At 36.0% G+C, this 25736-nt stretch overlaps 2 protein-coding genes across 6 annotated transcripts; one reads left to right on the top strand and one right to left on the bottom strand.

Moving 5' to 3' along the window:
* The first annotated feature begins 14482 nt into the window (after positions 1-14482).
* LOC137811030 (pentatricopeptide repeat-containing protein At4g13650) lies at positions 14483-17250 on the top strand. The gene has a single exon (XM_068612580.2). The coding sequence runs from the start codon at positions 14837-14839 to the stop codon at positions 17135-17137; it is 2301 nt and encodes a 766-aa protein (XP_068468681.2). The 5' UTR covers positions 14483-14836; the 3' UTR covers positions 17138-17250.
* Positions 17251-18231: 981 nt separating this feature from the next.
* On the bottom strand, positions 18232-23592 carry REP (Rab escort protein). Of its 5 annotated transcripts, XM_090298404.1 has the most exons (10): positions 22691-23495; positions 22550-22586; positions 21698-21820; positions 21512-21611; positions 20866-20904; positions 20488-20734; positions 20327-20402; positions 19486-19672; positions 19045-19125; positions 18232-18759 (listed from the first exon to the last, which is right to left on the bottom strand). In XM_090298404.1, coding segments are annotated over exons 2-10 (957 nt in total). In that variant the 5' UTR covers positions 22552-22586; positions 22691-23495; the 3' UTR covers positions 18232-18657. The 5 variants fall into 5 exon arrangements, 3 of the variants coding, with proteins under 3 accessions (XP_090154530.1, XP_068468683.2, XP_090154531.1); XR_011081017.2 differs by lacking the exon at positions 22550-22586 and having other exon boundaries at positions 18853-19125; positions 22714-23579; XR_016518545.1 differs by lacking the exon at positions 22550-22586 and having other exon boundaries at positions 18853-19125; positions 22691-23534.
* Positions 23593-25736: the final 2144 nt, after the last annotated feature.

Below are 25736 nucleotides of genomic sequence, written 5' to 3' on the forward strand. Positions count from 1 at the left end.
TTCCCGATTTCCAGCACTAGGTCCAACATCTTGATTTGTTTCAGGAAGATCTTCATGTTGAAAATCCATATCAGCAGCATGTTCCTCTTCATCAAGATCAGCAGCAGCACTTGATGAGGCACCATGGTCACCATCTTTGCTTATCCATTTGCCACCTATTTTGGTGAATCCCATTTTGCTGAGAGATCCATTGTTCATCTCTTGAGTTGACTTGACCAACTCAGATGTTATCCTCCAGGTTCACTTCAAAATACAACAAAAATTTAGAAATCAAAACAGCATATGGATAGTGATAGTCACTTAACCTCATTGCCTTTTGCATGTGTTCCTTGATGATGTGGATCCAATTGATTCTGATCTTCTTCATTATGTAGTAGATATATACAAGGTCCTCCTCTATAAGAACATAATAATTGCTCCCTCTTGGAGTCAGAATTCAAGTTACAATAAGGGCCAACAACCTTTCATCAAGCCTCAAGCCTCCAACCGAACAAGTCCTTACTTAAGCATTTTGATTTTTCAAACAGCTCTTGTAGTATTGGACTTTGTTGAAATCCTCCACTACACAAAGGTTCCCTTTGTTGATTCTGAGGCCAAAATATTTCAGACTCGTCACTACAGTCCACACATCATAGGTGATCTCCATATCTACACCCTTCACATGAGAGACAAGGTTGTTTCCCTCAAATTTTATATTTGTGTAGAATACTCTAATCAAATCTAGGTAGATGTTCCCCTTCATCTCCAAGAACTTTCTGAGAGATTGATCTTTGAGCAGCCTCCTTACATTATCCAGCTTTTGTCTTTTCAGCCAATCAAAGCAAACAACTTTGGGGTTGTTTATCACCTTTGTGCTAGTCTCAAACCTATACCTTTCAATTAGATCATTATCTCCATAAAACCATCCTTCTAGTCTTCCTCCAGACCTTACTGCTCTGGTTTTAACTCTCTTTGAGGTGGGAGGAGTTGATTCCATGATGGCAGAAAAGGAGTTGAGAAAAACTCACACAAGAATTGTAAGAGATGTTGCAATAGATGGCTCAATTGGTTGTTCTTGTGAAAGAGATCAGCTACAACAGATTTTAAAGCAAAAACATAATCACATAGCATTCAATGACGTGAGTGGGTACCAAATTTTCAGAGAGAAAAGACTTAACCAAACCCTGCACATAAAAGGTCAGAAGAAGCAGAAAATCACATGGTCATCACATGTGATCTTTGACTAGTCATAAAAGCTCTTAAATTTTCAAGATTGTAGAATATATTCCTTTATGACTGTTGTAACTTCTTTCTAAGCGTGATCAGCTTTCAATACAGGTTCATTGACCAAGGATTCTTTCTTTAATTTGATCTGCAACAGATAGAAATTCAAAAAAAAAATTTGATTTCTTCACAGTGCTGTCAGACACAAAACAATCGGTTAGTTCGAGGAAACAATCGGTTGTTTTTCTGCAACAGTAAAACTGATTTTGAATTTTTAATCATGAGTAGAAAGATTTCAAAACAGATGATATTGAACATTTTAAAAGAGATATTTAAGCATGAATAGAAACTTAAACAGGAATTAAGGATGAAGATAAGGAAGGTCTTATCCTTTATGATGTTCTTTCAATGAGTCATATGCTTTGTGATCAAGAAGCCTCTTTTGATCATTGAAAGCCTTTGGATAGATACAAAACATTGATTCAGCTTCAATGTTTGTCTTTTTCTTCCAAGAACTTGATCAGATGACTCAGTCCCTCACATTTCTCTAGATTTCTTGCACAAACATGAGTTCAAGCAACAAGATTTGGCCCCTTCACAAATGTGGGTCCAATTGATTTCTTTTTCTCATTTGAAACCTTACATCCTTTAGGAATCCATTTCATGAAGCCTCTTGGAACAGAAAACTTTCTTATTTTGCAGAATTTAACCAAATGGCCCTTTTTCATGCAGTAAAAGCATGTAACAACCAGTTGTTTCGACTTAACAATCAGTTGTTTTTCTGGCTTTCTTGAAAAACTTTTTGAAAACTTATCTTGTTTGTTCTGTGGATTAAAGCCTAAACCAGCCCTTCCAAAAATACAGTTTTGAGATGCCAAGACATTCTCAATGTTAGATTTTCCTTTCGAAAGGTTATCCACAGTACTTACAAGATAATGCACTTTCTTTTCAAGGTTTTCACAATTTTCACAAATGAGAGTGTCACACTTGCAAGAAGAGTTTTTGAAATGTGTTTCAATATTTTTAAAATCCTTTTTAGATTTTTCTTGCTCTTCTTCAAGTGCCTTCACTCTCTTTTCCAGCCAGCTGTTAAGTTCTTTCAATCGGTTGTTTGAAAGAACCAATCGATTAGCTTCATCTTGAGTTTCTTGAAAAGCTTCAAGAAATTCACTATAATTTTGTTCATTTAAAGAAGCACAAGAACTTACTTCACTTGAGCTGCAAGATTCATCATCTCCTTCAGCAATCAAACATATGTTTGCTCTTTCATCTTCACTTGATGATGAACTTGATGAGGATACCTCATTTTCATCCCAAGCTATGTAGGCTCTTTTTGTCTTGCCCTTCTTTTCCTTGTAGCTAGCCTTTTTCTCCTTGCTTTTGTTTGGGCAATCTGCCTTTATGTGCCCTTGCTCACCACAACCAAAACAAGTATAGTTATTGGAATTAAAATCATTGGATTTCTTGTTTCCATACCTATCTTAGTTGTTGTCTTTGTTGCAGTTCCTCTTTAAGAATTTGCTAAACTTTCTGGATAGCAAGCTAAGGTTCTCTTCATCACTATCATCGTTGGATTCTTGTTTGCCTTTGTGCTTGACAATTTTTAAGGCAATACTCCTTATGTGTTTGACTTCGCTTTCTTGAACATTGAGTCGATTCATCTCTAACTCATGTTCCCTAAGCTTGCCAAACAAAGAAGCCATACTCAAAGATGTTAGATCTTTAGATTCAGATATTGCAGATACCTCAGGTTGTCTTGCTTTATCAAGACATTTCAAAATCTTGATGTTTAGCTCTTCTTTTTCAAAGGTCTTGTCAAGGCTCATGAGATGATTGATGATGTGCGTGAATCTTTTTGCACTTCAGCAATTGTTTCACCCTTGAGCATTCTGAACATCTCATACTCTTAGATTAGAGTATCCTTCCTAGCTCTCTTCACCTCATTTGTACCTTCATGAGTTACCTCCAAGGTGTCCCACATTTCCTTTGTTGATTTGCATTGAGAGACCCTGAAAAACTCATCTGAATTCAAAGCAGAGGTTATTATGTTTTTAGCAATGCAATCAAATTTGGCCTTCTTGCTTTCAGAATCAGTCCATTGAGACCAAGGCTTTTCAATGGAAGATCCATCTTTTTCAAATTTTGGGACAAAAGGATCATTTTCAATTGCATCTCAAATACCTTTGTCAAGTGATTCCATAAAGATTTTCATTCTTACTTTCCAAAATTGGTAGTTCAAACCACATAGGTGGTCTGTTGATTGAAGCACCTTCCCCAAAAGGTAGTTTATCAGCCATTAAAAAATAGTTTTAGGATCACACTTGAATAAATTTCAAGAACCAAGCTCGTGATGCTAGTTGTTAGAATGTATGGCTTTAACTAGAGGGGGGTGAATGGTTTAAATAGGGTTTTCGCAAACTTTTAAGTCAAAAATGAAATTACTTCGAGAAACAGTTGATAAGGAAATCAGTTTGCCAAAAACACAAAGCAAAAACCACAGCATCAGAAAAACAATCGGTTGTTTCGCAGAAACAATCGGTTGTTTATACCAGTTCACAAATATCAAAACTGAATTTAAAGAGATTAAGAATAGAGAGAATGCACAAAGAGGTTTATACTGGTTCACTCTAAACTCAGAGCTACATCCAGTCTTCCCAGAAACCACTAGGGAATCCACTAAGCAATCAACCCTAGATTACTTACAACACAACCAAAGAAGTGACCTTGATCCCCTCAAGACACACACTTCCTTTGGTCAAGCACAACAACACTAAGAATGCTGATCTTGATCCCCTCAAGAACACACAACACTTCTCAGCAATACACAGAAAGATTCTTTCAAAAGATACAAAGGATTACACTTGCTACAGAACTAATTTGAAATCAGTACAAGATGAAAATCCTATCTCACACTCTTTGATCAATCAAATCTCTTTGAAATCAGTGGCGCCTGATTCAATCAAAGATATATTCATTTCCGTTTCAGAGAAAAGAATGAAAAATTTAAGCTCTTCTAAATTTGACAGACAATTTCTAGTGTTATCAAAGAGCCAGTTCAGACACTTCTTCCTCCCTTTTTCATCCCAGGCATGGTCCTAATTAAGAAATAACGTGTTCATGACAATACCAAAGAAAATTTCTAAAATTGTATTGACAGCATATCTGCCATATTATGTAATAGCAATACTAAGTTATCATAAGAAATATTTTTCTGATTAAGAGGCAAGTTTGAGTTCCACATTACCTCCTCCAAAGAAAAATGACCTACACAATCGTATCAAACTACTAATCACTTAGATTTTTTTTCATAATCAATTTCATAAACTACAGTGTTTCTTCCACAATTATAACCCTTAAAAACACTCAAATTACCGATACAATGAGAACAAGTAAAAGAAAAGGTGGAAGGAAAGGGATTGGGCAGTGTGAAAAATTCAGTAGTTATCCAATGGCATAAAAGGAATGACACACTTCAACTTTTATTTATGAAATGGACAAATGCCTTAACAGAGAAAAGGTTTATATTTTGAAGGAAAATAGAATTTACACCAAGAATTGAAATAAGAAACAGAATTTAGTCCACACCCATGAGGCGTATTCTCAACGCCATTAGACCCAATACTCTCTGGTAAGAAATATATTATAAAGGAACAATAAGCACAACCGCTGCCGTTTGAATCTTAGAATTCTTTCTTCATTTAGAAAACTAGTTTATGGTGAAAAAAAAAAAGGAAATTTGAAATGGCATGGCATTGTTTATACATCGGGTTTGTGTCCCACTTTCCATTTTCTTCCTTCCAAAAAAAATTTGTTTTAAAATATTATTTTTAGTTATAAGTGTTAAGAATGTGATTTAATTTAACCTATATTTTAAATAGATTGTAATTTTTTTATAGTCAACAAGTCAACTGATATAGAGTTAAAATAATTTTTTTAAATAAAATTAATTTTATTTTAAAATTTTTTTAATATAAATTATAATATTTTAAAAACATAAATTCATAACAATGTTTAAGTTGAGTTTTTAAAAAATATATAACTTATGATAAAACCATATTTTAAAACATAACTTAATAAAATCATATTTTAAAACATAAAAAAAAAATTTGATCAGCAATGAATAATTAAAATAAAAGGGATACTTCAGGGGTATCCCAACCCATATACAAAAACCAGAGGTGGACTTCCTATATCATCCACAAATCACAAAAGAAACCCTCCTTTATGGTTGGAGCATAGCAACCTTAAAGTAACAACATTCAACTATACCAATACACCGAGAACCGAGGCCACCTACATTCACCTCCATACACCTTGTCACGCGACGAGCTACCCATGCATGTTGCAAAACGTAGGCGACCACCGACTACGCACATAAGGAGAACGCCGCTACCTGGACCGCCGATCATGTTGACCCCTTGCTTAGCTTCACCGACCACCGACTATGCACGCATGGAGATCGTCGTTTCATCAACCGGCGATCATGATGACCTTTGCCTACGGCGACCACCGACTACACACATATAGAACGCCACTACCAATCATGTTAGCCCAAGGAGAATGCCGCTTCATCAACCGGCGCTCATGTTGACCCCTTGCCTAGCTTCACCGACAACCGACTATGCATGCTTGGAGATCGCCATTTCATCAACCGGCGATCATATAGACCTTTGCAAACTTCGACGACCACCGACTACGCACGCATGGAGATCGCCGTTTCATCGACCGGCGATCATGCTAACCTTGTATAACTTCGGCGACCACCGACTACACACATATGGAGAACGTCGCTTCGTCGACCGGCGATCATGTTGACCTTTGCATAACTTCGACGACCACCGACTACGCACGCATGGAGATCGTCGTTTCTTCGACCGGCGATCATGTTGACCTTTGCACGCACGCATGGAGATCGCCTTTTCATCGATCGGCGATCTTGTTGACCTTGTGTAACTTCGGCAACCACCGACTACTCATATGGAGAACGCCGCTTCATCAACCGGCGATCATGACATCCTTCCCCATTTATTTGTAACTTCTAATGCAAATAAGAGGGTTCAGCATCCAATACCATGTCCTTCTTCCTCCAATGGCAGAAACTAGTGTGCTAAGGACCCCTGCATGTGCTGCAAAACTGTGCCTACTTATAACCTCTAATGCATAACATTGGGTTAAGAACCCAGTCGACATATGAGTAGCTAAAGGACTGCACGTTATATTTTATCCAGAGCCAAGATTTAAGTTGTGCCTTCTGAAACACCTCTTCCGCATCAACTACCCCTTGCTTGAAGACAATGAGATTCCTTTGATCCCAAATACATCTAATGATAGTTGCCCATACGCCTTTCCATATCAGATTTTGTTTATTACTGATATGGCTCAGACAAAAGCTAGTGAAATGCAGATTTAAGACATTTTGTTGAACAAAAGATATACCTATCCACTTGAAGCACATCAACCACACCCTTTGAGCATGTTTACACTCCAGAAAAAGATGTTGGCATGACTCCTCCTTGGACTGGCACATTGCACAAAGCGTGGTATTCACCGTGACACCTCTCCTACTCAAATTCATCCTTGTTGGGATTCTCCCCAGCAGCACCCTCCAAGCAGTGGTCACCACATTTGGGAAAGCCTTAGCCTTCCAAAGGAGCTTAAAGACTTCTAAGCAAGGGCCTCTAGATTGCTTGTCTAAGCAATCATATGCAGAATTCACAGAAAATAGCCATTTTACTTCCTTCCCCCACACATGTACATCTTTAACATTCTCTTTCATATTAGCCCCATTTAGCAGCATAAGAAGATCCCATTCAAATCTGTTACGTCTCCATTCCAGGTTCCACCTCCATGTTGAATTAACCCAAACACCTACCTCGCCCACTGTTTGGCCTTTATTTAGGGATAGGGAGTACAATCTGGGAAACAATGATTTGAGATCATTACTTCCAACCCACACCTCTTCCCAAAAATTTACCTTGTCCCCACATCCTAATTCCCAACTTAATTCTTCCTGAAACCATCCCTTTCTTCCTCCCTCCTTACATAGTTTATTGAGGTCTCTCCACCACCACGATTGAAGTTTAATGGGAGTTTGAGTGCTTTCGGTCTCCAGCCCATATTTTGATATCAAAATGTCCTTCCACTTTCCTTCCTCCTGAGAGATAAAACGCCATTTCCACTTTGCTAGAAGAGCATAATTAAACTTTCGGATATCTCTTAAACCCAGGCCTCCCTCCTCCTTATTCCTACAAACATCTTTCCAACTTACCCAAAAAATTGGTTTATTTGCTTTACCCCACCCCCACAAGAATCTCCTTTGAATGCTAGTAATCTTTTTGCAAACTGTGTCCGGTGCTCTGAATAGGGAGAGATAATATAGGGGTATGGCAGTAATGACAGATTTGATAAGACATATTCTCCCTGCTAGAGACAAAAATCTACCTTTCCATACACTGAGTCTAGCTTTTATCTTGTTAATGACAGGTTCCCAGAACTGTTCCTTCCTTGGATTTCCTCCCACTTCAATTCCCAGATACTTAAACGGTATCCTCATTTGTGTACAGTTCAGAGTCTTTGTGTAGCAATCTAGAGAACAACTTTGAACATTGATGCCTACTAGTTTTGACTTGTGAAAGTTGATCTTCAATCCTGAGGCTAATTCAAAACCCCTTAGAATGGCCTTCAAGGTTCTCACATTATTAAGGGAGTCTTCACACAGAAAAAGAGTATCATCTGCAAACTGAAGGATGCATACTTCCATCTCTTTCCGCCCAATCTTGAGACCCGATAGCAGTTTGGTTTTCATGGCTTGTCTTACCAATCCGGCAAGGCCTTCAGCTACAATAAGAAAGAGAAAAGGCGCTAGTGGATCTCCCTGTCTCAACCCTCTTGTTGGCTTGAATTCCTCCGTAGGACTCCCATTGACTAGCACAGACACAGTTGCGAATTCCAGGCATCCTCTGACCCATGCTCTCCACAGGGGGTGAAACCCCATCTTGAGTAGCATATCATATAAGAACTCCCATCTTACCGAATCATATGCCTTTTCAAAGTCTACATTCAGACACAGACCTCTTCTCCCCTGCCTTCTAATTTCTTCTACCATTTCATTAGCCATAAGCACATTGTCTAGGATCCCTCTTCCTTTTACAAAAGCAGACTGACTTTCATCTATCAAAACTAGCAACACCTTCTTCATTCTACCTGCCAACACCTTAGATATGATTTTGTACAAGGCTCCGACAAGAGAGATAGGTCTATACTGCTCTAGCAATGTAGGGTCCCTAACTTTAGGTATTAGAGCTATGAAGGAAGCATTACAGCCCTTCGGGATACTCCCAGTCTCATGAAACAATGTTAGTGCTGCCAAGATCTCATCTTTTAAAAACTCCCAGTGTTTCCGAATAAAATTGAAATTGAATCCATCTGGTCCGGGGCTTTTGGATCCGTCGCATTGCCAAACTACGTCCCTAACTTCCTTCTCCAAGAACACAGCTGTAAGACCCTCATTATGATACGAGGATAAAGACTTGAATTCGACTTCGTCTAGTCTTACCCCTAGATCTTTCGTTGCTTTGAATCTGGATTTGAATAAACTCTTCGCCTCTAACCGAACCGTACCAGGTTCCTCACACCATTGCTCCCCCACCTGGACACCCTTCACTTCATTCCTCAACCTTCTCCACCTCAGAGATGAATGGAAGAATCTAGTACATGAGTCTCCACTCTTGAACCAGTTTGCTCTTGCCTTCTGACAACTAAGGGATTCAATTTTCTTTTCATTCTCTTTTAGGCTGCTTACCAGCTCCAGTCTTCTCAACCTCTCACTTTCTGTTAAACCACCTGAGCAATCATGACTATCAAGGGCCTCCATCTCCTGTAAGATCCTCCTCTTGGAAGTCTCCAAGTTTCCAAAAACGTCCATATTCCAAGACTTCAGATCGAGCTTGAGGAGTTTTAGTTTTTCTTTACATATTATAAACCCATTCCCCTGAATAGAATAAGACTGCCATTTGTCCTTCACCATCCTGCTGAACCCTCTCTCCAACAGCCATGCATCTATGGTTCTAAACGGTTTTGGACCCCAGTCCTTCTCTACTGACTTCACCACTAGTGCACAATGGTCTGACACTTCCCTTCGAAGGACATATTGTTTACTCTTGGGCCATAGAAGTAACCAGTCTTCAGTAACAAGTACTCTATCGATTCTACTCTTAGCCGTTCCATCAGATTTAAACCACGTAAACTTCTTGCCTACCAGAGGTAAATCTAATAAGAAGTTGGAATCAATAAAGCTATTAAACCCATTCACCTCGCTTTTTTGTTCACCCCTGTCTGTTATACCTTTCCTCTCATTGCTACTTCTCACTGCATTAAAGTCTCCACAGATGCACCATGCCAAAACATGTGATGACTGTCTTACTTTGGAGATGTCCTCCCAAAGAGTCTTCTTACCTCTCAAGGAGCAAGAAGAATAAACATTGACCACGACACACCTATAAGAAGTTTTAAGGTGTTGGCCGTATACAGCTATGTAACCAGTTCCCATCACATGACTTTCATACTCAAAAACGTCCTTATGCCACATTGACAACAAACTTCCACTGCCTTCATCTCCTTTATTATGAATCCAGCCCACATTGTTATCCCCCAAATCACAAAACACCTAGCATCCGAGAGCTCTTTGGATTTTGTTTCTTGTATACAAACAAAGTCAGCTTCCTCCCTTCCTATAACATGTCTCATATATCTAGCTTTGGTACCTCCCCCAGCCCTCTGATATTTAAATTAACTATGATCATAAAAACCGATTCTTCCTTCCCTCCTCCGCACTCTTCAGAATCTCCAAATCTCTTGCTTCCATGTTTACATATTCCTTGATTACCTCCTTTTCTTCCCCACGACACATGGTTCCTACACGTCTACTAATCTCCCACAGCTTGGCCGGTTCGTCCTCCGATTCAGTGACATTCAATCGTAGATTACAGTTGCCTATATCCCCATCCAAAAGCGAAACTGAGAATTAATAAAATGAATAGGGTTTAGGGTTTAGGGTTTAGTTTTCAGTGACATTCATAACTTAATAAAATGAACTCATATTTTAAAGAAAAGATCTAAAACCATAATTATTTTATTTAAATCTTTTAAGAATATAGTCATACATAATTTTTTAATTATTTAATTATTTAAAAAGGTTATATATGTTTATGGTTTTTTTTAACCTTATCTATAAAATGTAAAATAACAAACATAATTGTTAAAAATAAAATATAATAATAAAAATAATTAAGCAAACAAATTTTATTTTAACTTTTTTAAAATATGACAATATTTTCCATATTTATATTAACTAAAAAAATACACTTTACATTGTTATATATATTTAAATTATGTAAAAAAAAAAATATTCTTATGGAAAGAAGGTAGTGGCATGAAAAGTTTGAGAGGTGATCGGGCAGAAGCGACGCAAACTGTGTGAGTGGTTGTGTAGAAAGAGAGTGCCATGGTAGTGTGTTGGAATTGAATAGGGTTAGAAAATGGAAAGAGAAGCCATGGATATATAAATGCATTGAAAGGAATATGTATCTTCATGCGAATTGAAAAGTAGATTTCTCACCCTCTGTCTCTTTGTTTTCGCATGAACAGTATTTGAATATGTATGTTTGTACTTGATGATTGGAGAGAAATAGAGAATGAAGTTTAGTAAAGAAGTGAAAAAAAATTCTTAATTAATTTTACCAAATACATTAAGTTTGTTAAATAATATTTGAATTGAATTATATTAATATTAAATTCGATGATTAAAAGAATATTAATATTAAATTCAATTCAATTATACCAAAATTTGAAATAGTTAAAAAGTTGAACTGAGTTTTTATATTAATTTATATTTTAAAAACTGAACTATCAATAAATAAAAATGTTTGGATTAAACTCTATTATAATTCTTATGATTGAAAAAATATATACTCTAAATAATATTTGATTGATAACAATTTAAACGATTCAGATCATGTGTATAGGAAAATCTAATCCATCTAACTTGGTTTATATCCATAAATTTAGGATAAAAGAGTAATCAAATGTTTAAAAAGTATACAAAACGTGTTTATGCTTTTTAATTGATTTTCTTTTATATAGTATTTATGTCATAGAATATAAATACAACATACTGATTTTTTTTTAAAGTGTAAATATATTATATTTTATTTTAGTTATCATGTCATATAAAATAAAATAAAAAGTTGTTAATGTGTGTAAATTGTAATAACCTTTATTTTTAATATATTAATATATTTATATTTTAAGAGGTAATTATTTTTTACTTAAAAAATTCATTCTTTCATTAAAAAATAGGAGGTATAACCAATAAAGAGTACTTTTCAAGTTTAATAATTTATTTAAGAAATACTTTTTATCCAACCCAGGACATAGAACTAAAAATATGAAGAAATCAATATGTCCATATATTTTTTTTTATATATCTCTTTTTCTAGGAATAAAAGTTTTAATTGATAAAGAAAAAATATCGTAAGGATTAATTAACACGGTTTTGAATCGCTGATGATAAGAATATAAGATAAAAGTTTGTACAGACATATATTTTGTATTTTATTGCTCTATTTTACATATTTATTTGCTTATTTTTTAAAGAGAAATAACGAGCTATTTATTCACAAATGCTTTCTCTTATAGTATTATTATTTTACATGGTTGGAGGAATATATTAATCATAAGGTTAATCTCAAGAGTGAGAAGTATGTATAAAGTGACATTGATGGATCCATCTATAATAGATGGGGGCTCCATATCCAAAAACAAATGTAAGTTTTGTTTTCTCGGTAAGTAATTAAATTATCAACAATATTTGTATTTCAACTTGTTCTCGGAAAGACTAAAGATAATGAATTTGGATAATTTAATGCCTCAATCTATTTATGTGATATTAACAAAAGAAATCATGCACATGGAATAGAATAATGGGAAAGTAAGAACAAATATCAAGTAAATTAATGTTGCATAAAAATAATATATAAATTATCTTTTACAATTTCATTAATATAATTTAATTTGTTTCAAATTAGAAAAATTTGAATTAATTTTGTAGTGACAAGTAGGAATATGAGTTTTAACATTATTGATAAAATAACACAAAATGGTATCGTCTTAAATAATATTTACTCATTTAGATCTCTAAAGTTAAACATTCATTTACAATATCTTCAAATCATTATTTATTAATAACCTTATTATACTAGCGTAATTTTTCAAAAAATATTTCTATCGTATTTTATTTTAAAAATTGATTTTATAAAGTTGAAATATAACTTAAAATTCACTTCTTAATCTTATCTTACTTTCTTAAGATAAATGAGTAACAAAATCGTACATCACTACACAAATTAGCTCCTAGTATATTAAAACAACATTACATTCAAATCAAAAAATTCAAACACAAATTAGCACGAGTATATTGATTTGAAAAGTAAAACACAAATTAGCACTGAATATATTAAAATAAGAGTACATTCAAATCAAAAGATTCCAAAATAACAAGTTTCTTCACACTAACAAATGCTCATACTTGCTATATTTTCTCGGTATAATAAAGCTGGATCATCTTTGTTAATGACTGAAACATGTAAACATAATAATTCATTATCACACAAAGTGACATTGTGAGTATGTTAAAACAACAATACATCCAAATCAAAATAGCTCAAAGTAGCAAGTTTCACGCTAACATTCTTATTTAAGCAACATAAGTAACTATGAAGCAAATATATGATCAACATCAGGAATAAAATTGATATTTGAGGCTTCCTAAATTTATTAAAGCAATGACATAAAGTGTTCCCTTTTTTGTTTTACCGTTGTTGAGTTCAATGGATACTTGTTAACTCCAATGGATCTTAAAGCTATAAGATAGTTTACTCACATTGATCAATTCATTCCCTATAAACAAAAGTGTGTTTGAAAATTTTTTTATCACATTGAACAACACACTTTGAGAGAAGGATTGATGTTGAATGACAAATTAAAATTAGACTTGTTTTAGTGGAATACAATACCAATAAGAGACATGAAGTAACATGTTATACAATACCAATAAGAGACACGAAGTTGTTGGATGCGTATGGTTCAAGTTTGAATTTGTAGGTACAAACCTACGATCATGATCATATCATACTATAAAATAAACATGGATGACTAGAATTGAAAGGTAAAGTATTTCTTTCACAAAATTCATAATATCATGAGTAAACTTTAAATCTAACTCCATATTACAAAACTCTCTCATAAAATAAAATTTGCACTCAACTATATATTTTTTAAATATATTTTCTCTAGTGGAGGTGAGATTTCCAACACCATCAAAGAAATACAACTTAAATAAACATAATTTTGGATTAGCATTATAATGAAAGAAACAGATAAAAGAATAATTCACGAGAAAGTGAATGAATATCTATGTATCTATTAAATTTTAACCAATACTAAGAGGTGTGTTAAAAAGAGAAGGTTGTTGTTACTCTTCAAACATACAACATACTAAAGACTTGTCTCCATTGTTGTGTCCAGTTATGTACAAGTTTTTTAATTTTGAAAATTTGTAAAATTGACAAAACTAAAGTTAATCCCATCCTTGAGATTTGTTGTAGTGGAATTAAGTTGTGGATTAAAATCAATAAAATTATATAGAAGAATTAGATTGTCAAAAAAATTAAAAACATTTGGTACAGTAATAGAACAATTCAGTATCATATTACCTCATCTTTAGAACTAAACACATTCAGATTGGTGGAGATGAATTTTGTTGTAGTAATACTTGAATCTGCTAATGGTAACTTCACAACCACTTCCTTTGGCAGTGAAGTAGTGGACTTAGATTGGCTTTGCAATACATATCTTTCAATCAAATTATCATCATACAAATATACATTCCCTAATTTCCCAAGCAAAATGAAATAATTTTGTCTATGCTTGCTTGTTGTTGATGTGATATGTCTCTTAGATATGTTTTAAAGGAATATGATAGTTTAATAATTATTAGAGCTGTATATAATTCTTTCACGTGATGGATTTAAAAATAAAATATATATAAGAAAAAATAAATTTGTAATTTAATAATATAAAAAATAAAAAATATAATAATATTGAGAATTGTAATTTGTATGAAAAATTAGAGTAGTGATGAATGATCATTACTCATGTTTAAAAGTTTTTGAAAATTGTGTTTAGATTAAAGAAATTTGGTTTACTTTACCAAATTCAAAATGAAATTATTTAGGAAAGAAAGGACCAAGCATTAAGCTAAAGAGAAAAACTATGAATAAACAAAATTTTGAGCAGCACTGTTAAAACCAGCGGTGGCTGCAACACGGTGTTCGCGGTCGTGCCTTCTGCCTCCGCCGGTTTCCGTTTCGGGATTGTCACCTGACCGGACCGGCCGGTTATCTTCCCTGAGGCGCCGGTTTCACCAACCGCGTAGCTGCAGATGCCGTAGAGAGATAGAGAAAGGGGTTTTGGAGAATTGAAGAATTAAAAGAGTGTGGAAGGAAAGGAAAGAAAGTGTAGGAGTGGGATTTGAGGTGAGGGAGCTGATAAGTCTGTTAATGATAGGGGAATTGGAATGATCCGGCACACAGCGTTTGAGCCAGAAGTTGCAAACAAAGTATGTGGTGTGCTTGAACCATTTTTGCTGTCACTGGCAAAGTCTTCAAAACCCATAACGCTGAGACAATGCAGCCAAATCCACGCAAAGCTCATTCTCTCTCAATGCATTTCACAAACCCACTTAACCAATACTCTCTTGAATCTGTATTCCAAATTTGGTCACTTTGGACATGCCCACATCCTGTTCGACCATATGCCTCACAGGAATGTTGTCACCTGGACAACCTTAATTTCCTCGCATCTACGAACTGGGTCACTTCCAAAAGCCTTTGAGATGTTCAATCACATGCGTGAAACGAATGAGAGGCCCAATGAGTACACATTCTCTGTTCTGCTTCGAGCTTGTGCCACTCCTTCATTGTGGGAAGTGGGTTTGCAGATTCATGGTCTGCTAGTTCGGTCTGGGCTTGAGAGAGACAAGTTTGCTGGAAGCTCTATTGTGCATATGTACTTTAACAGTGGCAATAATCTCGGTGATGCATGTCGTGCTTTTCATGACTTGTTGATGAAAGACCTTGTTGCATGGAATGTTATGATTTCTGGGTTTGCTCATGTTGGTGATTTTATCATGGTTCATAGGTTGTTTTCTGAGATGTGGGAGGTCCAAGGATTGAAACCCGATGATAGTACTTTTGTTAGCTTACTCAAGTGCTGCTCTTATTTAGAACAGGTAAAGCAAATCCATGGGCTTGCATCTAAGTTTGGTGCTGAAGCTGATATTGTGGTGGGCAGTGCTCTGGTTAACTTGTATGCCAAATGTGGGGATGTAAGTTCTTGCAGGAAAGTCTTTTACTCCATGGAGGAGAAGGATAATTTTGTTTGGAGTTCTATCATTTCAGGCTATACCATGAATGATAGAGGGGAGGAAGCTGTGCATTTTTTCAAGGACATGTGTAGACAAAGGAATAGACCAGATCAGCATGTGTTATCGAGTACTTTGAAAGCTTGTGTTGAACTAGAGGACTTTAACGCTGGAGTTCAAGTGCATGGCCAAATGATAAAAACTGGGTATCAAAACGATTGTTTTGTAGCAAGTGTGTTGTTGACTCTCTATGCCAGTTTCGGTGAACTTGTGGATGTGGACAAGCTGTTTAGAAGAATTGTTGATAAAGATATTGTAGCATGGAACTCCATGATCATGGCTCATGCACAGCCAGGGCGAGGATCTGGTCCCTCTACGAAACTATTACAAGAACTTCGCAGAACGACCTCGTTGCAAATTCAAGCTGCCACCCTAGTTGTTGTTTTAAAGTCTTGTGAGAATAAATTAGATTTGCCGGTAGGTAGACAAATTCATTCACTTATAGTAAAATCAAGTGTGAGTCTTCATACTTTGGTTGGCAATGCATTAGTTCACATGTACTCTGAGTGTGAACAAATTGGTGACGCATTTAAAGCTTTTATTAACATTGTCAGAAAAGATGATGGTTCTTGGAGTTCTATTATTGGAACTTACAAACAAAATGGGATGGAATCAGAAGCTTTAGAGCTATGCAAAGATATGTTGGCTGATGGAATCACTTTTACCATTTATAGCCTTCCATTGTGTATTTCAGCCTGCTCACAACTTTCAATTATACAAGTGGGTAAACAACTCCATGTTTTCTCTATCAAGTCTGGTTACAACCGTGATGTGTACGTTGGAAGTTCCATTATAGATATGTACGCTAAATGTGGAACCATGGAGGAGTCGGAGAAAGTTTTTGGTGAACAAGTAGAGCCAAATGAAGTAATTTATAATGCTGTGATATGTGGATATGCTCATCATGGGAAAGCACAAGAAGCCATACAGATATTCAATAAGTTAGAGAAGAATGGTTTGACCCCCAATCACGTAACTTTCTTAGCTCTGCTATCAGCTTGTAGCCATTCAGGTTATGTAGAAGATACTTTGTATTTCTTTACATTGATGGTTAACAAATACAAGATTAAGCCTGAATCTGAGCATTATGCATGCTTAGTTGATGCCTTTGGCCGGGCAGGAAGACTAGAGGAAGCTTACCAAATAGTGCAGAAGGATGGAGGTGAATCAGCTTGGAGAACATTACTAAGTGCTTGTAGGAATCATAATAACACAGAAATTGGAGAAAAATCTGCAATGAGGATGATAGAATTGAATCCCAGTGATCATGCTTCGTACATTCTTCTTTCAAACATTTACACTGGAGAGGGAAAATGGGAAGAAGCTCTTAAATGTAGGGAGAAAATGGCTAAAATTAGTCTGAAGAAAGACCCAGGAAGTAGTTGGTTGATTTGAGGATCGCTTAGATGTGTTTTATACTAATGACAGTGCATTCTTAAAGAAAGTTAAAGAATAATCTCAATAACTATTTACTCATAAATTAATAAATTTTGTATATTGTTGTCGATAATTTCTGTTTTCATGCCAACCAAAATAGGTTTGAATTGTGTATTGTTTTCTATATTTTACTTTCGATTTCTAATAGTATTTTACATTTTATTTTTTTGGTCTTCAATAAAAAAAAGTTCTTGTATTAGTTTCTGATAAAAGATGAATTTATTAAATGAGCGTGACTAATTATGGTGTCATTTGTATTCTATTTAAATTATTTTGTTTAAAAAAAGTTAATTGAACCGATGAAATTTTTTCTTCGGTTAGGGTTTACGTCTTTTTTTTAATCTTCTTTGCTTGACGATAAAACTTACAATGGATGAAGATGGGTAAAAATTGATAGGTGGTGGAAGATGTTTTTTTTTGTCTAAATTCTCCATTTTCTATTGATCTCACCGTTAAATATAAAATATTTAAAATATTGAAATAAAGAAGATATCTAAACATTAACAAAAGCAAAATAATATGGTTTGTATTTTAACTTTTTCTCCGAACAAATATTTTACAATCATTCAAGTACTGATATGATTACTTAATAAATAATTCACCACTTAAAATTATTAAAAAACATCAAAGATCAAAACAAAAATAAAAATAAAATATTTAAGAGACCAAACTATAATTTGTTTTATTAAAGACCAAAAACAAAAACATGTGTTAATCTTACTCACTAAGATATCATGTCATCACTAAACTGATGTCTAATCAACTTAAGCCTAAAATAAAATAGAAGTTTCTGTATTGGAATGACAAACCCACCTACTGATGTCTAATTTATTTGTGTAACCTGAACACATGAATTTTTTTCGTGGGAAGTAATAGCATTACACTATTTGGTGGTCATCTTTTTCTGACAGTAGAACTGTTTGTGCCCAATATCTTGAGGCGACTGAATTTTATTGAGGAAGGACATTTGATTTGTTCTGTTCGTATGAAATCAATTGTTTTTGATAAATTAAGTGCAGTCTTACAAGCTACAATATGCATGTCGGTCACAGTTGCAACAAATTCAAAATACATCCTATTCTCATACAAATATTGTACATTCAAATTGTTTTAAAACACAAATTGCAGATGAAGATATAGGAACGACAGCGATGTAATTCAGTCAGCCCCGTGGAACTTCCCCTTTTCCGATTCAAAAACAAGTGGCAACTTGGTCCAACAAATGCTCATAAGTGGATATTTGGCAACAAATGAGTATGTGTATGCTTTACAAAAAAATTCAGAATCACTGACCACTACTTTTCCTAGACTTGGGGACTTGTTTTGATTTTGTTCATCTAAAAATTAAGATATGTAACCTTTTACCTCTATAATTACAAATTTTAATCCCCATCCTCGATTTTTTGGGCGTGTGTATCTTTCACGGCTTCCTTTCTCCTACCGTTCTGCATTAAATGATCAGCTGGTTTTGACCTTATTTAGCTATCCAGAGTCACCCCATTATCATCCTCATCTGTTGGATCTTCGGGTGATGTCGCCTTTGGAAAGAATTCTTCATTGGGGTACATCTGACCAAATAGCTGCGAGAATACCACCACCAAACTACTATACTCAGTTACAGGGCTAATAATAATTAATCAAGGTTTGTAAATTTTTTGTCTTTGCGCAATCACCTGCCAAAACAAATGCACGCGTGCACAAATATTTTCCAATTCGTTCCCTTAATTTTCATTGAAAAACAAAAATGACAGGCAACTCGTCCAAAAATAAGGTTTGTTAGCTAGCTACTTGAGTGACAACAACAAGAAGTCAGACAGAAATAATGAGAAGAAACATGTTTTCAAATAAAGGATAATCAGACAAACCTTCTCAGCCGCATCTAAAAGGTCATTGTAGTTCAGATTTCCATCCGGTGTAGAGGTGGAGCTGATCAATTCAAATTTACTCTGAAAAGGAGATCACAGTATATCCATAGTCAGAAAATGATGTCCATGTCAATGTTACTCAGGTTACAATTTTGAAACACATTAATATTAAAAAGCACTGCCTAGTTAGTTACCAGTGGTTGTGTTCTTTGAAAAATGAGATATCTAGTCCTTAGGGCCCTAATACTTTCTAGAGATAAAAAATAAAAATATTTTGAAAAAGTAGACAGGGTAATAAGGGTAGAGTCTCCATAATGATAAAAAGAAATTCAAATGAGTAATGAGCTTTGGAGTAAAGGAAACAAGTGCACATGGAATAATATGCAGGTAAAGTAAACACTGTTGAAGAAATAAATCTGTGAATAAGGATTAGAAGCAAACCATAATTAGTTTCTGAATATACAATGCACTCCAGAGCACAATCGGTTTAGTATCTTCACTGTCACTTTGGACACTAGAAATAGTGTTTCCGGATACAGGCAGTGTGAGAAGAGCATTCATGGCTGCTTTTAGTAGATTCTTTCCTTCATCGGCATTATTGCACAATGCGGAAAAATATAAAATAAAGCTGAGAAAGAAAAGGAAAACACGGATATGAATATGGTAACACGGAGCGGAACTTTAAACGTAAATTATGGGAGTAACAGTCACTATCCTGAAGCCAGAAAACAATGTAAAAGATACAATGACTATAAAAAAAAGCTTATCAGTAAATCCCAAACAAAAATGTTTCTAAATGTGAGCAATTAAATTATAAAAATATTTTTATATGCAATATCAACTTCTCACACCCAACCAAAAAAAATGGTTCACTTTTTCTTTATTTTTTAATGCTCTGCAGCTTCATCCATATGAAGAATAGGCTCAATTTGAAAAACCCCAACTAATAGAAATGTGCAGCAGGGTCCTTCATTTTTTTTAAGCAAAACGCATTTTCCTGTTTTAAGTGTTGGATGCATCCTTTTGATAAAATAAAATGCAAACTGCTTAAAAAGGAATTTTTAAAAATTACAATGAAGATTTTTATGTGGGGTTTGACAACAATATTGAGTTTACTCCTTTGTTTGGGCAGAGCTTTGGGGAGGTTAATCATGAATTGAAGTTAATTAAGGCTAAAAGGTTTTCAACGTGTAGAATCTGATTTGTTGGAAGTTAAGATAAGAAGAAATAAAAGAATAAATTTAAAATGAACATTTCAATTTCTATTTTGTGAAAAACTTACGTTCCCTCAGGACAGACAGCAAGATTTGATCCTATCTGAAGAGATTTGATTGACGTCATCTGTTCGGGATACAAAGCTATAGGCAATAGAGGAAAAGTTAATTTTTTTCTCATGTTTTAATATGTCTCTAGTTATAAATGCTTCGTTTAGATTTCTCTTACATCTAGGAGGATACACCACTGAGCAATTAGATACACCTGGCTTTATTGAACTTCTTGTGATGCATATTCCCCTAGCCACTATTCCTTTAATATCTCTCTGACTCAACAGTTGGAGCCTTTCAGAAGGAAAATCTCTTGGAGACAAAGACAACGGTGATGGAATCGTGAAGGATGGATCCAGAATTAGTTGGTGGCTATATAAATCTTGACCTGAAGCTAATCTAACACCTTTATAAAGCCCAGTAACCTGCAATGTTGGTTTAAAAATTACAGATGAAAATCCTTTTGCAATTGACTTCAACCTCATCTTTTCTCACAAAAAAAAGTACTAGAAAAAAGAGATCAAATAAATATATATATATATATATATATGAGCACCTTATCCATAAGCAGCGAAACAACTGGCATTCTTAGAACCTGAGTCACAGAAGTATAAAATGTGAATAAGCAGATATGGTCAACAAAACAATAAACAAAAATAATTTTGAAAACATGCAAGCAGAAACATAGTTAACAAGGTATTTAGTTTGCCAACAAAAATCATAAAATATCCAAATATCAACATCAAGAGAACAAAGATAAAGGAGTTTCATCCTAACCCTAAACAAGTAAATCGTTATGACAATAACACACAGAGATAGTACTTTCACTAAATTGAATAATATAATCAAGTATCCTTTTGTAGCAAAATTTGAATCCATCCCTTTTACCGCAACCACAATCCTGGCATTCAGAAAGAAAGATCCAGGAAAAGCCAAACATGCCAAATTCCTTGACAACATGATAGCTGAACCATGCTTCCTTCTACCATACATAATGTATGATGGCACTTATGTAACAGGACAAAAAACGGGAGAAAGAGAAACAGGCAATATGCACTTAGCATCTAGAATCAATGTATAAAACAATGTTTTTGTTTTCTGTTTACTAAATAAGTTTTCAAACAAAATGCAAGCTCTATAGAAGTTACAGCAACTAGAAAATTTCCGTAATAGTAATCCAATGTAAATCCATTGTAACTTACATAAATGCAACCTTTGACAGCAGCACGGCGACAAAAGGCTTGTGGTAGTTCTCCTTCACCATAAATAGGATAAAGCAAAGCCCCAGGAGCATTAGGAAACCTGAGTTAAATAAGATAAGTATCTCAAAAAGAAAATTAAACAGTATGGCAAATGTAATGCATGAAAGTATAAGAATATGAAAATACCTTCCAACAGATGAGCTGTATTGAGCTAAACAATTTATTCCATCTTTTGTTTTAAGCAAATCTTTACAAACCTCGTTACTGTCTTGATCATAATCTAGCATGGCTATAGCATACAGAAGAATCCTGTGGAAGACAGAAAGACTTTACCTTAGCGTACTTGAAGCAGGTCAACAGGTTATGCGTGCATTATTTGAGTTGACATACTTTACTAGAAAGTATCAATGAAATATGAAATAAATAGTTCTCTTCATCACAGAAGAAGATGATCAACTTCAGTTTTCCAAAAAGAAAATAACATGGCTAATGGCCACATCAGACGGTTTAATGCTTCAAGCAGCAACCAAACAAACTGAGCACCTAAGATTTCATCTGTTATTATTCAAAGGCCAGATTTCACTTACATGGAACATAAAAAGCAACAGCTTCATGGAGAGAGACAATAAATATAATCCAGACACTAAAAAAGCATCACTGCTCCAATTCCTAGGGAAAATATATCAAAAGTGTACAAAAGAATCTATCACACCACTCTTTAGTGTAAGCCACTTCGATTGTGATTCAATGTTGATTTTCATATAGCAAAACACCTAAAATTCCCAGTCCTATTTCCGCCTAAGCATGCCCATGAAACTTAAAGTACACGACAAAATAACAAACTAGAAACTAAAAATTTCACTAACAAGCAAGATACTCCAGGCGGAGCAATAGTTTCTCCTACTTTCTTCCTGAGTATGGTTAAAATGGTAAAGGACTGGTGTTGAGGGTAATCTAGAAGTGCAGAAACTTTCATATGCAGTACGGTGGTAATTACAGGCTAATGAAACACCTTTATCTACTAATCTGAAGACGTACATTTTATCAATAGCCTACAATGCAACTTGAAAGTGATCTGAAACAGACAGGGCACACACAATGAAAGGCTTAATAAACAAATCCCCTGAGCTGAAGAAAGATGATAATGATGTGCAGAAATGAATGAAAATCAAATCTCACTAGCAAACAGAAATGGTGAATACGATTTTATCTTAGGCGGCAACTTCATTTTCTCCAAGAAACTAACAAACGGAATCTCCATATCTTCCTTCGAAATTTTCTCCTCCTGAGTATCATCCAAGTGCTGCTGAACCAGCTTGAAGAACCTCATCAACTGGTTCTTCTCCTTCAGCGAAAGCTTCTTGTCTCTGAAAATTGCTCCGCGAGAATCTGGCACGTTCGCCAAACCCTCATTTGCTTCGTATACGAAGCATTCATCGATTCCTTTGAACTCCAAATACTGCGCCGCGCCCGATTTCAGCAGCAGATCGATCGTCTTGTCCGCGCTGAACAGCGCCCTCGGACCTCCCAAATCGATGTTGAATTTTCTCGAATTTTCGCAGAGGAATGAGTATTCATCGTAGGATGTGATTTCTGCATCGGAGCAGAGGGGTTGGTGGAGGAGATCGACAACGACGTCTTCGGAATCGGTGGTTGTGACGGCGGCGGGGAGCGGACTGGGGGAGGTGAGGTAGGCAGTAAGGTGGAGGAAGGAGAGAGAGGCGAAGTGGCTACCGTAGAAGGAGTTGGGGTCGAGGTGGAGGATAGTTTTTCCGGCGGCGGATGCGGCGGCGGCGATGACGGATTCAGATAGGCCGGTGCCGACGATGATGAGATCGAAGTTGACAGGGTCTATAGGAGGGTAGGAGAGGTCTTGGGATTCGCTCATAGCGACCACGATGGCGCGTGCAGGTTACTTGCGTCTGTGTCGTGCCAGAAGAAGTGGTTTACTGCGTATGGTTTGGCTTAGTATAACAATGGTCTTGGTTTGACTGTCGTTGAGATCACTTAGGTTTAAAGGAGGAGTTTTTTAAGGTTTAAGATTTATCGTTCTATACTTATTGTCTTTATTTATGTTCTTTAGTATGACGATAAAAACATGTATTAAATAATCAACTTTTCAAAAATTATTTCGGAAACTGTATCGAAAATAGAGAAGTTGAAAGAATAATTGTACTCTTCGTCAACAAATTTTCTCATTTACCTAACCGAGCTTCATCAAAAAATTTACAGTTTCAAGACTTAATAAGGGAGAAGTATAAGATTTTTACATTTCAGGGCTAGAGTAATGTTGGTTCACGTTGATATACAATTATTGTCGTGCCAACAGCTACCTGATTCTTCAAGTTCCTTCTCTTTCACGAGTGTGCTCGTCCGGTCGGCGGGGATACCTGTGATTGCACTCCGACGCTCTAGTCAGTGCTAGTAATTAGTCTAGTCTATCTGGGTATCATAAAAGCGTACATTTTCCTCTTTCAGAAGTTCCTTTTATAGGTTGACTTGGGCTTTGGTTCGTATGGGCCAGGTAATCAGTTGTTAAAGACATGCGTAGTGGTCCTTAGGTCATGTGTAGTGGTTTCCTGATAGTAAGGAAGCGCTTCTCGAAGTGTCTTTGACTCACTCAACGTTAGTTGCAACCGTTTTTCTGCCACATGTTTATTATATTATATTTTTAATGTATTATTTAATGTATGCGTTCGGTCGTCCGAGGCCCGACCGGTACACTTGCCCCCCAGGCTTGAGGGTATGATCGGCCGAAGACTCGTGTAAGATGGTTGAGAGTTTCAAGATAATGCGTGATAGCTGGCATCATTAAATGCACAGCAGAGATGTGACGCTTGGCAGAGCCGCCGTTTCTAGGTGTACTGTTCCATCTGATGGTTTCAACGGTGGGGATTTCTTGTTGTTTCAAATGTCGAGCGGTATTGACCATTGGATTGTGGTAGATCTAACGGTGTTGGATGGTTTACGAGAGTTTCTCTCTCTTACTGTGATGACTATAAATACTCCTTCGCTGGGAAGTTTAGGGGTGTACATTCTCTCTTCTCTCACAGGGATCACGCTGCTTGCTCCGAGTGTCGAGTCTGTTGCAGTTGTTGTTTCCCCGTTTTGTTTATTGTCAAGGTTAGTAATGTCATCTTCTGTAGGGTCTTCCCATAATGTAGATTCGTCTTTGACTCGTACTGCGTCCGGTAGTGCGAGTCAGTCATCAGACGACCCAACCTATGATTGGGTTGATCCGTCCATCCTTAATATTCTGACTAAGATTAGAACTTCAGATGACTTAGATAAGTTTTTCTCTGCCAACAAGGATTTTATAGAATCCGACTGCCTGATCGAAGAACTAGCTGTGGACGTTTGCGGCATAACCGACCGTGTATGTCACGGTCGGGAAAACACGCCACATGATTTCTTTTTTGTATATAGTACACTTTTTGCTAACCTACACGTTACCTTTCCTTTTGATAATTTCACCATGGGAGTCCTCCGGATTCTCAATGTCAGGCCCACGCAGTTGCACCCCAACTCGTGGGCAATTCTTCAAGCCTTTCGAATATTATATCGTATTTTTAAACTTACCCCTACTCCCGAGTCGTTTTTGTATTATTACAACACACATCCGAGTACTCCTGTGAGTTGGCTGTCGCTATCCAGCCGACCGGGGAATGTTCGTTTCGCTGCCTATACCACCTCTTATAAAAATTTCAAGGAAAACTATTTTAAAGTATTTGTGGAACCGGACGATCGAGATCTCTTTTACAACGCAGATGGGACGACTAAATTTCCTTTCCACTGAACGGAGAAACCTACCCAACTTGGTAGTTGGTGGTGGAAATCGTTGTCCCCTTTCGACAAAGAGATACCGTTGAACGTTAATCAATTGCCGTGTAGACTTCTCACCCGAGAATTGATAGCTCTGTATGGGTCGTCCACAAAATGGGCAGATTTAAATGGTATGTGAACTTTCTTGTCTTTGGCCATTCTGATGCTAAGTTGATGTAGTTTCATTTTACATGTATTTTGCATAAATCGTTTTGAAGATGGACCAAGTCTTAGCAAATTTATGAAGAGTTTGAAGAGACAGGCCGAGGGACGAAAAATTTATACCGTTGCTGGAATCGTGCCTCCGCCCACTGTTGTAGAGGTGGCGCTGCTCGAAACTGCCATCGTCGCTCCAGTTGTGAGCAAGAAAAAGGGGCGTCCGTCAAAGACGCAAAATCTAGCG

This window comes from Phaseolus vulgaris, chromosome 2, assembly GCF_051622355.1.
Source record: "Phaseolus vulgaris cultivar YP4 chromosome 2, ASM5162235v1, whole genome shotgun sequence".
NCBI lineage: Eukaryota > Viridiplantae > Streptophyta > Magnoliopsida > Fabales > Fabaceae > Phaseolus > Phaseolus vulgaris.

What these genes read in the sequence shown, in the direction of transcription:
- LOC137811030 (XM_068612580.2), top strand. Translation starts at nt 14,837, where the DNA reads ATGATCCGGCACACAGCGTTTGAGCCAGAAGTTGCAAACAAAGTATGT.
- REP (XM_068612582.2), bottom strand. Translation starts at nt 23,399, where the DNA reads ATGAGCGAATCCCAAGACCTCTCCTACCCTCCTATAGACCCTGTCAAC. An exon ending in TTGCCGCCTAAGATAAAATC is followed by an intron (nt 21,821 to 22,713) that starts GTATTCACCATT and finishes TGTCTTCCACAG; the next exon opens with GATTCTTCTGTATGCTATAG. An exon ending in CTGTCAAAGGTTGCATTTAT is followed by an intron (nt 20,905 to 21,511) that starts GTAAGTTACAAT and finishes TCTGTGACTCAG; the next exon opens with GTTCTAAGAATGCCAGTTGT.